General features: G+C 28.5%; 1 protein-coding gene across 5 annotated transcripts in view; it reads right to left on the bottom strand.

Annotated features, from left to right (window-relative positions):
* LOC107437256 (long-chain-fatty-acid--CoA ligase 5) overlaps positions 1-14,530 on the bottom strand; it is a 59,538-nt gene that overhangs the window by 38,536 nt on the left and 6,472 nt on the right. Inside the window, exons 1-3 of one of the 5 annotated variants that reach the window (XM_071178252.1) lie at positions 6,967-7,389; positions 4,046-4,308; positions 2,219-2,336 (exon numbers count right to left, since the gene is read on the bottom strand). In XM_071178252.1, coding sequence (XP_071034353.1) covers positions 2,219-2,336; positions 4,046-4,306 — 379 coding nt within the window. In that variant the 5' untranslated portion in view covers positions 4,307-4,308; positions 6,967-7,389. Of the gene's footprint in view, positions 1-2,206; positions 2,337-4,045; positions 4,309-6,705; positions 6,839-6,966; positions 7,390-14,530 lie in introns of those variants that run through there. The other 4 variants (XM_071178249.1, XM_071178251.1, XM_071178250.1 and 1 more) reach the window with 4 other exon arrangements.

The raw sequence follows: 14,530 nt of genomic DNA, 5'->3' as shown, positions 1-14,530 counted from the left end.
TACAGTGCCGAGCATAATCTTGTATCGATTTACAAATAAAAAACTCCTTGAAAAAGTTTCTTGCAATAACTGGACCCTATTTGCACAAATTCAAAAAAGCGGACCCTGGTTGAAAGAATGTGAGTAATTTTTTCACAATTTCATGAAAAACGGATCTTTCACAAAATGTCTGGACAGACCCCCGTGTACACTCTCGTCCATTCTGGTTCAGGGTATTGCTCTCGTAGTATTAGATCGTTATATATTATTATATTAGATCATTAACCAGGGTTGGGATTTCTTTCGGAAAAAGTACATTCCCCCAAAACACTAAAAAGAAGGAAGTAACTAAAATCTAAAAATGACCAGTACAATTGTTTAGCAACAAGAATTAGCTATAATTTAAACAAATAAAATTTAGTTCAACACAAAAAGGTTGAAAGCTTCTCTTCATATTTATTCTCTTAAAATAATAAAAATCAATTAAACTTATTATAATGTTTTAGTTTAAACGGATTAAGTCTCATTTTCCTAAATAAATATTCACTCTTACATCTAGATAAATTATGTGTATTTAATACTTTTAGTTTAATATTCCATTAAAAAAAATTCCTTGTTTCGATAATATTTACATACTCGTAAAATCATTTGGGTTTATAGGTTTTATTCTGATTGTAATTACAATAATATTTATTTTGTTAAGATTATTTTCAACTGATTAAATTTTTATTAGTTTTTTTTTTGGGGGGNGGGGGGGGGATAGGGGGGATAGGGATAATGAAATTTTGAGTTATTTTCAATTTTACTATTATTTTATTAAATAAACACTTTTTACTCAAAATTGCATATTTAAATGTTCATTTCCTCGTAATTTTAAGTTTAAAATACAAAATAAGAGCTTTAAACTTGTTTATCAGTTAATTGTTTTTCCTTAGTTTACTTTTTTTGAAGAAAATTTATACACAGAGATTGTCTTTAGCTTAATTATAATAATTTTTCAAAATCTTCAAATTTTTCTGTTATTTTGATAATGAGTGAGAACAACTTTTTGAAATATACACATAAAACAGTATAAGGAGGTAAATTGAAAATCGTTGAGGATTAAATCCAGTAATTACATAATATTACAATTTTAACAATAATTAATAATAAATTAATTAACGATAAATTGTTTAATAATAAATTAATTAATGATAAATTTTAAAAGTGGTAAGCGAACACCCTGTTGAGAATGCCTCGATACCCCCCTAGCGGACAAATACAGAAACATTCAATTACGAACTTTTTCTCCACGAGCGTGGTCCAGCTATGAATTTGTTATGAACAACGTACTACTCTTTTCAACTGTAAATAGCTTTCCCTTTTTTCATCATGATTAATTATTAAATTTAATTCTTAAACGTCTTGTGCGAAGTATTTTTCAGCCTAAGTGTATTAGTTATCTAGAGCCCCGGACCTTGGAAGAGAATATTAGGTGAAGGCAGAACAAGAAGCCGAAACAAGGTAAGATTCTTTGTTGATATATATTGAATCTTTAGAAGTCTTTGTTTAGTATTCGCTATACACCCTTTCAAAAGTCAAAATGCCAGCATCCTTCTCTTTTTTATTTTCAAGGAGAAATCTGGACATACATCTTACAGAAATGAGGAAAAAACTCATAATTTTTTTTTTTAACCTTAAAGGGGTTGTGAGCTGTAGCAAAATTAAATATTATTTAAAACAGCTGCCTTAGCACAGTTAAAAATATATGAGAAAAAGAATTCATAATTTTGTTTTAAACTTCAGGAAACCCATTATGATCAATAGCAAGATTAAAAATCAAAACATGCCTTCAAAAAAAATTACAAAATTAGACAAGTAAAATAATGTTCATAAAAGCTATCTTCATTTAAAAATATGTTAATGAACAGAAGTATTCATCATTTTGTTTAAAACTTTAGCTAAGCCACTATGAATAGACGTACAATTAAAAACATTTCATACAAAATAAATTACAACATTATTCAAAATAAAATAATGCTCAAAACATTAAAAACTTACAGAAATATTTGTTATTATGACAAAATTTAGCTTTAAATTGTAATAGAAAGAATAAATATCAAGTAAAAAAAAAGGTAATTGAAAGTTGGAAACTTTTGTTCAAACGAATAGAATTCAATTTTAATTCATAATTAAACAAATTCCTTTTGGGGAACACAAATTATGTGAGTCAAATTTTAATACTTACAATATCACTTACAAGATTTATTTAAACCAGATAAGAGAGCATCACACACGGTTTCGGATTCATCACATAGTGAGTCAATAAGCATTTCAGGATTATCAACAATGCCAGAAGCCCTTATTCTTCCAGGGCCCTGAAAAAATTACAAGTGTTAACAGCCAAATCATATGAACAAGATGAGTAAAAAACAATTTCATCAACACTGTAAGCTCATCACAATTTGTGAGATGTTTTAAATCTTATTCACAGAGTCACCCAATAGGTATTAAAAAAAATAACCACCACTATTATGAGATTTGTAAAGCTAAATTATATCTAAAATATATATAATATTAAGCAGTAAAAAAATATTTTTAAGCACTACATACATTAACAAAATGCAAAATAATTTTCAAAGCCTTTACATGATCATGATGAAATAACTAGTTTCTGATAAATAATTCTTTTTTTGATTATATTTGCCACCATAAAGAGAACAAGAGATTTTTCGGTTCCATTTCAGAGGGTGGAAAATGAAATTGAGAATATCTTGTGAAATGCGGCAGAATTGCACATGAGAGTACAAGAATCTCACCGAATCCATTTCAGTAGATGCACATGCAGACTCCCAAGTATTTCATCAGATATGTAACATGATTGCCGCTATCATATGTTACGAAGCGACGTCAAAATGGATTATGGCTGAATGAATTGTGAAAATGTTGAATAGAACAATATGAAAACCCAGCTTTTGCATAATATGCAGCAAAAATCGACATGATAAAGAAAAAAAATTATAATTTTCGAAAAGGGAAAATGTAACACTTTTTAAAAATACCCCATGAAAAAAAAAAAAAACACCTTTAAGAGTTTTTAAAAAACGAAAATCAAAAATAAGCGATTATTAAAAACACTACACACCATGAAGAAGCTTGAATTCCGAAATTATATGTGGGTACACAGGACATTTATTTTATCAGTGGTCCCTAGGACAAGTAATTGATGCAAAAAAATAAAAATAAATAAAATGGTATGATGTTTTAGCTTTTGTCTATTGCAGGGGTGATTGTAAGCCCACCTCGAAAATCCTGAAAACATCTTTAGTAAAATCATTAATAGCAAATTTCAAAAAATTAATGTCCTTATAAATTTAAATCATTGATACCTTCAAAACATGAAATTCTAAATAAATTATATGATGCATAATTTAAATGAATAATTATGTATAAGTTTACGTTTATCTCTAATCACATTTATTATTCTACCAGAAAAAATATTTACGAATGAAAGATGCTAAGTACAAGTTTCAGTTCTAATATTTTTAAATGAAATGTACAAGAATTTTTATACATAAATGTGATTGATGATTTCTGGAAACTTCAAGATCTTGGATTTCTGGAAATGACTTTTAAAAATTATTCAGTAAATTATATTTATAGAATAAAAAAACACACATTAATTCACTAGTAACAAAATAGACTGTGACTCTCTAACAGATAGGAGTGGATGGATATTGATCATCTAATCTTTCGACCACGATCAGGGCATTCAATTTTCTTAACCACAATTTTAATCTTCTTAAATTTATATTCTAAATTATTAATAAGAAATGACATTTAAAAATTATCCAGTTAATTATATTTATAGAATAAAAAAACATTAATTCAAAGTAGACTGTGACTCTATAACAGAAGGGAGTGAATAGATATTGATTATCTAATCTTTCTACCACGATCAGGGCATTCAATTTTCTTAACCACAATCTTAATCTTCTTAAATTTATATTCCATGTTATTAACAAGAAATAACTTTTAAAAACTATTCAGTTAATTATATTTATAGAATAAAAAAACATTAATTCACTGGTAACAAAGTAGACTGTGACTCCATAACAGAAGGGGGTGGATAGATCTCGATCATCTTTCTACCACGATCAGGGCATTCAATTTTCTTAACCACAATCTGCTTTCGTCTTTCCCCATTTTCCAAAGACAGAGGTTTTCGAAGCATAGATAAGGAGGGCATGAATGTTGCATTTCTCACATTCACTTTCTGAAGGCATTCTTGAAACAAAAGAGATCGAATGAGGAATGGACACTGGGCAATAACTGTGCGTTGCCACATTCCTGTAAAAGTAAATAATAAGAAATATTAATTTAAAATAAAATAAAATTCTATAATTGGTTAAAATATCATCTATTAAAAGATCTGCAATTGGAAAAAAGAAACAGAGAATATACAGCATAAAGAATATGCATTATACTTCTATATTTAGTGATTTAAATGAGCATTTATTTCACATTTCAAAGCACGTACAAACATAGATGCCAACATGGATAGGAAAAAATCCAGTAGATTTTATACATTAACACTAAACATACCAGAACCCGTCAAATGACCGTTTAAGAACTTTTGCATCAAAAATGCGCTTATCATTATATAACGTTAAGATTCTATTATTATTATTTTTTGTATTCTTTTTGTTTCAAATAATACTTGTCATGTACTTATTTCTACCACAACCAGTCATTTGACCAGGAGAACAATTTATTGCTTTATAAGGTTATCGGATCAGAAATGACGATGTAATGCGCGTTTAACGTAATGCATTTGATTAGCTGCATATTTCTGCAAAGACTGTTGTGTATAGAGTTTAATCAAAATAACTGTGAATTCAAATTTCAAGAAAGTACCTAAAACTTTAGATTGGCATTTTTGTGTCAGAAAAAGTGACAAAAGCTAAATGTTTTGGTGAGAAGCTTATATTTTATTTTGATAGCTTTACTTCATTTCAAACCAACTGTTACGGTTTTACCCAGAAAAATTTTGAAACAATCAAGACAGCACACTTTCTTAGAAGAAATAATATTAATTATAAGAATATTTATAATTCTTATATATTTTTATAATTATAAGAATCATAGAAATAATTATAATTAAAAGAAATATGTTTGCGGAAAATATACAATGGAAACACCCTATGTATGTAAAAAATGCATTGAGCAATGAACTGAAAGTTCTTATTCTTTGTGTTTGTAATACATAAAAATTGGCAATATACAATTTTATTTAATTAAGTTTTTTTAAGTTTAGTTCCTTCCTAACATCCATATTTCATACATTCAATCAAGAAACTTTAAGTTCAGTCATTTGACCAACTATGGTAGAAATAGGTATATATTAAGTGTTAGAAGGTTTAGTGTTAATAAAATTGAAATTTATGAACAAAATAATATAAATTTCATGATAATAGTTACATAATGTACTAAATATTTCAAGCATAGGGAATTTCAGGGATATTTATAGTAATCAATAATAAATAATAAAAAATAAAACTAGCAAGGAATGACATAGGAGCACTGATAGTATGGACCATGCATTGTAACTCAAAAATCATATTATATAAAAGAAATGTAATATAAAAAGCTAAATAAATTGCTGGGACATGACATTTTTCAGGATACAATTTTTTATAACCCAATTAGAATACATAAAAAGAAAGTAATTCTTCAAAGTTTCAGAATCAGGGTAGACTATACTTGAGGGTGCCCCCCCGCCAAGTTGTGTTCGCGATTGATCGCCAAGCTGGGTGTATAACGTTAAGATTCTATTATTATTANATTTATCGAATTTCGTTCCGGTTTTTTGGTTTTCTGATTTCCGGATAACGGGTTCTGTACTGTATTAAGCGTTTGAAGGTTTAGTGTTAATAAAATTGAAATTTATGAACGAAATAATATAAATTTCATGATAATAGTTACATAATGTACTAAATATTTTAAGCATAGGGAATTTTAGGGATATTTATAGTCATCAAAAATAATAAATAAAAAAAAAACTAGCAAGGAATAATATAGGAACACTGATAGTATGGACCATGCATTGTAACTCAAAAATCATATTATATAAAAGAAATATAATATAAAAAGCTAAATAAATTGCTGGGATATAACATTTTTCAGGATACAATTTTTTATAACCCAATTAGAATACAAGAAAAAGAAAGTAATTCTTCAAAGTTTCAGAATCATATTAAAGAAAATAAAATCTGCAATTTATTATTTAATGTTGACATTTTGTTTTCGTACAAAATTACAAGAAATATAATAAGATAAAGTGTCCGTCTATAAAGGTGTGCTTTATTTTTGGAATGACCCTTTTACCAAATATTTTAATATAAGAAATAATATATATATTTTTTAAAGTTATAATTGCCACATAATTCAAATGAAAATATAACTTTTCAATACATAGAGCAATATTATTATGCAATTTAAAAATGAATAATGTAGGATAATTGCAAAACTAAAAAAGACTAGAATAAAATGAAAGAGGAGTAAAGCAACGACTTTCATAAAATATGTTTTATAAACTAACGAGTTCAATTGAGATTTTGATAAAATTTGCTGATTTCTAAAAAAAATTTAAGAGTACATTTTAAATAAACACTTAAAAATTATATAAAATTTATCAGAAAACTTTTAGTATAAAGAAAAGAAAAAATATCAATAAAATTTACCTACTCAGGTATTATTTTGTAGTTAAATTTGAAGTTTAAATTCGTAAAAACCAGCTGAGCACAAAATATAATTTGGAGTAGGAGGGAGGAAAAAGGATAGTAACAGAATTAGGTAATACATATATAATAAAAAAAAAATTTCGGGAATATATATATGAACATAAAACTAATAGTCAAACAAATTCATTCAGAAGATATCTGAAACAAAAATTTAATGTGCTATTAAAACAATAAATGTAAGAAAGAAAATATTCTTATTTCTCACCAACATGACGAATTCATCTTCGAAAACATATTATACTTTAAATCATCCTTCAAAATAATGTAAAATAGTTCTAAAGCAGCACTCTCGTTTCAATAAAGGCAATTTTAAATTAATTAAAAATCTATTAAGGATTGAAAACTTAAAGGATATATAAAAGTGTTTCCCCCTTTAATTTTAAAATGTTTTTTCGTTTCAGCGAATATCGAACTGAGCGACGAGCTCTTCGCGTTAGATTATAGCTCTGTATTTCCATTAATTAAGCTTATGACTGAGGCTAAATAGATAGCAGGAAGTTGCTGTGAAAAGTCAGAAACGGTTTGTGGGATTGGCAATCGAAATGAGCTACAGAACTCTCTATATATGGCAACACTTCAAAAGCTTTCATCATTAGTGTTTGAATAGTCACAAAAGATGTTGTTGTTCATTTACGTCGCACTAGAGCTGCACAATGGGCTATTGGCGACGGTCTGGGAAACATCTCTGAGGATGATCCGAAGACATGCCATCACAATTTTGATCCTCTGTAGAGGGGATGGCACCCACGCTTCGGTAGCCCGACGACCTGCNGTGTTTCCCCCTTTAATTTTAAAATGTTTTTTCGTTTCAGCGAATATCGAACTGAGCGACGAGCTCTTCGCGTTAGATTATAGCTCTGTATTTCCATTAATTAAGCTTATGACTGAGGCTAAATAGATAGCAGGAAGTTGCTGTGAAAAGTCAGAAACGGTTTGTGGGATTGGCAATCGAAATGAGCCACAGAACTCTCTATATATGGCAACACTTCAAAAGCTTTCCTTATTAGTGTTTGAATAGTCACAAAAGATGTTGTTGTTCATCTACGTCGCACTAGAGCTGCACAATGGGCTATTGGCGACGGTCTGGGAATCATCCCTGAGGATGATCCGAAGACATGCCATCACAATTTTGATCCTCTGTAGAGGGGATGGCACCCCCGTTTCGGTAGCCCGACGACCTGCATGCGAATTCGAGCACTTTACGGTAGAACAGTTTAACGAGTACCAATACCGCACACCCTCGGTCCCTACACAGGCTGATCCAAGTGGTCACCCACCCGCACACTGACCGTAGCCAGTGATGCTTGACTGCGGTGATCTGCTGAGAACATTGTCTTAACGATCAGTCCACTGCGGGGCTAGTCACAAAAGAAGGAAGTACATTAGTTTCGTATTGATTAAAACATTTTAACAACAGATTAAAATATTTTAAATTAAGCAGTTATATGAAACTCAAAATTGCACTAAACATTAGTTCTAAAGAAAGCGTTGTAGAAATTTTAGAAAATATTTTTGGTCATTAAATGCGAAAAGTATTGTGGAGGAAGAAAACATCGTAATACATTCTCATCGTCATACTTCCGCAGGTCGTCGGCTACCGAATCTGGTTTGCCCTCCCTCCCCATTTGCAGAGGATCAAAACAGTGATGGCATGTCCTTAGATCATCCTCAGAGATATTTCCCAGACCGTCGCCAATAGCCCATTGAGTGTTGCGATCACGAACTGAAAGAAAAGTTCACGATAACGGTAAATGCAGTATTCGGAAGAGATATGGATTAGTAGAGATCTTTAGTAGCATTCTGGAATGAGGGACATTGCAAGAGGAAGTTGATAAGAAAGGAACGAAATAAACTCACTTGTTTTAAAGAATTAATTATCATAGTGTATTGTTAATATTTTCAGAAAGCAGGATTCATTAAATTTCATTGAAACTGATTGTGACCTCTCTCGTTAATTTAAAAAAAATACAGAAAAATAGGTAAATTTAGAATAGGGTGAAAAAATATTCTAAATTCAATGGAATGAATTAACATAAAATAGTAAATAACAAAGACCACTTTCATCAAATTTTTCGAACTTTAACTAAAAAAATGACAATTTTAGCTCGAACTTGTTATTTTACAGGGTTCCCCGTAAGCCAGTTAAAAATAAACAAATTGTATCTTAAGACTTTTCAAGAAAACTGAAAAATACTTAAATTTATTTTGTGAATATTTCCGAGAGACCTGTCTACAAAAATATGACATTACAACTAATTATGTTCTTTCCCAAGATTTATAATATGTTAAATTTTCAGAGATAAGATGTTAAATTTTCAGAAAAGTTACAAATATTTATAATGTAAAATATTGATATTTATAATTATAATATTGATATTTATAAATAACTAAATTAAGACCATGAAAAAGAACTCTTTATGCTTATAAAAATTGATTCAAAGAAAAATCGATTTTACTAGCAAACAAAAATGCTTTTTCCTAATTTTGACCCAATTTCAATGCCTAATAACTCTCAGGAAGAACTGATTTCACACTTAAAACATAATAATCTTCAAAATGCAAGAGAGGATGATCTATCCGCTATTTATGTGAAAACTGGATATAAACCGAGTTTTTCCTTTGGTCTTCGAAATTTCCGACATTTTTTAACTCAATAAAAGAGTGTTTATGATCACTGTACACCTCATTAGCTTCTTTTATTTTTTCTGGAAACATATAAATAAACCAATCGTTTTAATATGGCATCAAAGAGCTCATAAAAATTACATATAACTTTAATAACTGTTATAAATAATGCAGCCAAACTGAAATTTTCAAAAACTTAATTACCCGTTGAAACAATATCCCAAAGAACAAAATTTTTTTTTAACTATACTTCAAATGCGTAATAATCTTTTTACATTTTTAACAGTAAAATGTTTAAATGTTTCATAATAATAAGTTGAAAGTATTAATGTAAAACAGTGAGCAATGACATACCACAATTACAATAATTTTAAAGGAAATATATAATAAAATATGTTTGATAGAACGAAAAAAACTTTTTAAATTAAATATTGATATCTTAAGACACACCTCACTTTAACTACCACTTTAAAAAAATTTCCAGATCGTGGGAACCCTGTTTTATCAGAATTACTAGAGTTTTGTTATAGATAGAAAAATAATGAATTTAAAAAGAAATAAGTGAAATAAATGTCATCATTTTAAACCAAATAACAGATGTAATTTTAATTTTTAACGACTTGATTTGATATAAATCTCCCTAGCTCTTGTTTAATATAATTTTCAGGATTCGTCTGTAAACTTAAAACAGCAGATATTTATAAGAAAATATATATTTCATGAATATATTCTGAAGACTTATGGATGGTATTTTCAGTAGAAATGTAAACAAAAACAATCTCGAGCTGTATGCCTGCTATGTTCCGGTTAGAAAGTTAAAAGTCGGTAAACAAAATAAAGAAAAGATAGAATCTCGTCTTCAGCTCACACGATTATGTCCGATAAAAAGAGTGCTTTCTAATATTGTCAAAGCAAAATATATCAATACAATAGAGCGAAAAACACCCCCAAAAAATTGAAACGAAGAAAAAACAAACCAAGCAAAAAATACAAAATAAAACATATCAAGCAAAAATTAGACTATAAAAATTCAAGAAAAATACAGAATAGTACACAATAAATCCTAAAATGTAACACGTAAAGCCAGTAACGAATTTAAATGTGCTTCCATTTACCGGCATCTTGCAAAAGTGATTTAAAATATTTTCGTAACAAGTTCACTAGATAATAAAATATTAAAATAAAAGAGTAAATAAAGGACAGTTGGATGTATTTAATGGAGCGTTCTTACTACAGAACCCCATTGATTTGTTAGTTACCTCGGATTGGCCCGAAACCAAATGTGCAAAAGGTAATAATATATTATATTTTATAATTCAAAGTTAATAAAAGGTTACATTTTACTTATAAAATTTTAACTTTGATGATTTTTTAAGAAATTATTAACATTTTCTGAAAAAAATTTTACTGTAAATTTTTTTTATTATTAAACATTGGAAGAATATGAATCGAATATGAATCGAATTCCACATGTTAAAAATATAAATTTTGTTAACAAATAAATTTTTAATAATTTAAGTAATAATTTTAACATGCAATTAACTCATTCTATTAGTATATATACATAATAATATTATAGAATACTTAGAACTAAGAAATTTAAGGTTAAAATTCACAAAATTTAGACTAATTTACGATATATGTGCTAATAAAATACTAAAATACTTTCTTAATGATCTCAATAATTTTTGTTGAGGATATGAAATATATTCTCTTAACATTCAGGTATGTTAACAGAATGGAAATAGGCTCCTTATTATTATTTTAAAAACTTCATGTTTAATAATAAGGGAAATTTAAATAACAGTAACATATCAAAATTTGTTTTCTAAAACTGATCGAATACTTAAGCAACTACAAAAGAATTTTGTAATTAACCCCACAGATAAAGCTAACAATATTTATCTAATCTTCTGTAAAAAATTCTATCTTGAACTTTTAAATAAGGAGTTAAAAATAGTAAAAATGTTAAACTTAGTAATAAAAATAAAATTATTATTATCGAATTTTTTTTAAACTTTCTATAAGAGGTCAAAAATTAATAATATGCAATATCCATACTTAATTATCAGTAAAAAATTTCATAAAATTCCTATTAAATTTTCCAATAATCACTTGGTCTAATATTTATTCAACTAAATCTGGCAATATTTTCTCTAACTACTTAAAATAAAATTATTAACAATATTATTAAAGAGGGTGAGAAGATTTTTTAAATCTAGAAAAACAAAGCTCTTAGTTTGCAAAGCTCTTGTCAGGCCAGTCTTGACATGTGCTTCTGCAGCTTGAACAATAACAAAACGGAAGGAAAGTTATATTGCAATATTTGAGAGAAATATTTTGCGGAGTATACTTGGTGCTGTAAATGAAAACAATAACTGGAGCAGGGGCGGATCCAGAAATTTTCCTGGGGGTGGGGGTCATAGACTCAGACCCTCCCACAATTAATTTTATTTTATAAATTTTTTTTTTCTTAATATTTTTTTTTTCGAAAAAAAAAAAAAAAAAACTGGGGTTTTTAATGCTACAATAACAACAGAACAATACATAAATAATTCAAGTATTCAAAATATTTAAATAATAAATGCAATGCGTCTTTTAGAAACTTTGGCAAATCTATCAATGATTTTTTTCAACATCCAAATCAATTTCTCGATGAATGTTTAATAATGTGAGTCCATTTAATCGTTCTTGATTTTGAGTTGCTCTAAGCCAAGTTTTGAGACGTCTAAGAGTTGAAAAGGAACGTTCTGCTGTTGCTGCACTAACAGGCAGAGTTATTAAAATTCTCAACAACATATTGATTGATGGGTACAAATCGATATCACAGGCATTAATAATCTTGGAAAGATCGTTGGGCACTTCAAATCCTGCTGCTGTTTCACGCTGCCATTTTGCCACCCAAAGACGAAATTCTGTTTCGACAACTTTTACGGAAGCATTAAAGAGATTCTTATAAAACTCGCAGTTTCACGAACGTCTATAAGATCTTCTTCCGTAACAGCTTGACGAGGTAAAAAAACTCGGGCCCACATTGGATTGTCTGGCCAACTATGATGATGATTAACCCTTTGACGGTCAGGGAAATGAGCAGTTTTCGTTTCATTTATTCGCGCAGTATTACGAGCAAACAGTAGTCGAAAGTGGCAGCTATTTTTAACCGCTGTTCTACCGAAAATGTCACCCTTCTCTGGCTATGCCAACTGCACCGCTTTGTGGAATTGTTATAATTTCGTTGGAGATGGACAGTTACGCCTACTTTTTAATAGAGTAACCAGTAGACTGTTGCTTTAACGTTGCATTTTATATGATACTTATAGTTTTTGATATTTAGTGGTGAAAAAATTACTTAAAAGGAAAAATACTAAACCGAAAGTAACTTGACTTTCGCTATCACTAGAAAATACTATTTTACAAAGCGGAGCAAGTTGGCTTCTCTGGATGCGGTAGATAGCTCGCCTCACGCGTTTAAAATTTCTTAAAGTATTCGTAGTACATAAATAACAGTTTTTACGTACTTTTCGTTTTTAACATAGTCAATGCAGAATAATTATAGCGAACGAGCTCAGCTCGTCAGCGCGCATTGGGGAAAAATGTCACTACCCGAGTAGTGCTCGTTACTAACCATTACGGTAGAAATCTTGCTTCCGAGCGGAACTCGCGCGCATTATGAGGCACGATTCGATTGCGAGCTGAACTCGTTCATAACCGTCAAAGGGTTAAAGAGGGTTTTTCTTGAATTATCACTAATAATCTACCTATTTTTGAATTAATTAAACAAAATAAAATTAATTCTTATGAGACTTTTGCTTTCCAATATCCCTCAAATAGCATCCCCCCTTCTAAACTAAAATAGTTATTACTATGATAAGAATATCCATCGTTGCGATTTTGATTATTGGAAAATTATAATTAATATTTGTATTTTTAATAACTATCTTTTTATTGGAAAACATATTTTTGGTCATATAGATAGAACACCATAACTATCTAAACTAAATTTTCATCACTTCTAGCTTACTTATTTTTACGCTATTATGAAAAAAATTATACTCTTAGTATTAAATTCATTTCCAAATTTATTAAAAATTTTAATTTTTCTTTAATTTTAAAAATTATACAATTTTGTTAAATAATATTTACCCAGAGGAATTAACCTTGCTTCGTCATATGACGATAACATTAATTTTAACTTTTTGGATTTAAGTAATAAGAAGAAAATATCTGCATTGTTAACTTATACGATGAAAGAAATCATTTTAAATTTAATAAACTAATGACTTAGAATTCTAATGTTTCTAAAAATATTTACTTAAATACTACTTTTAATCAAGTGAATAGAATTAAAAGAATTTGTAGTAATGTTTATTTATCCAAAAAACAAATAGACAAACTCTTCTAAAATTTGATAAAAAAACAAAAGATCTCCAACTAATGTAAGTAAATTCTTTATAAAATTATTAAGTTAATTGTATGTTATTATGAATACATTAATTATAAATAAATTTATAAAAAATTTCTTTATTAAATTTACATTTTTACCATATGCAAATTCAATTCTGGCAAATCCGTGGCTGAAAATTTTCTGATATTTAATACATAATTCTTTCATTAAAAAACTTTTTTCTATATAAGTTAATAATGTCTCTGAAAATCACCAAAATTAAAATTTTATAGTTAAAATAAATTATAAACTTTTTATAAATTATAAACTTTGAGTTATCCAGTTCTTATCCAGTCAAACTTTGAATTATTACATAGTGCATATTCAGTTTCGTTACAATCCAAGGTAACTAACAAACTAAATGCGCTTCTTTACTTCGGTGCGAACGCGCCATAAAATACATCCCACTATCTTCTATTTACGCTTTTATTTTCATATTTTGTTATCTGACAAACTTGCTACGAAAACATTTTGAATCATTTTTGCAAGATGCCAGCAAGTGGAAGTACAGTCCGCAAAAAAAAAAAAGATATCACCCTGAATAACTTTCGTTCTAATGATCGGTTTTTCGCGAACTAAGTGTCAATCTTAATGGTTCCGAGGGGTGACCTCAAATATGCTAATTAATTAGTGCTAACTATTAATTAAGTTACGAAATCAGACACAAAAACGTACAAGAAACAAATGAAATAAAATAAAA

Source organism: Parasteatoda tepidariorum, chromosome 3 (assembly GCF_043381705.1).
Source record: "Parasteatoda tepidariorum isolate YZ-2023 chromosome 3, CAS_Ptep_4.0, whole genome shotgun sequence".
Classification (NCBI taxonomy): Eukaryota; Metazoa; Arthropoda; class Arachnida; order Araneae; family Theridiidae; genus Parasteatoda; species Parasteatoda tepidariorum.
The sequence above is the reverse complement of the archived record's forward strand: the minus strand, read 5'-3'. Positions and strand labels throughout refer to the sequence as shown.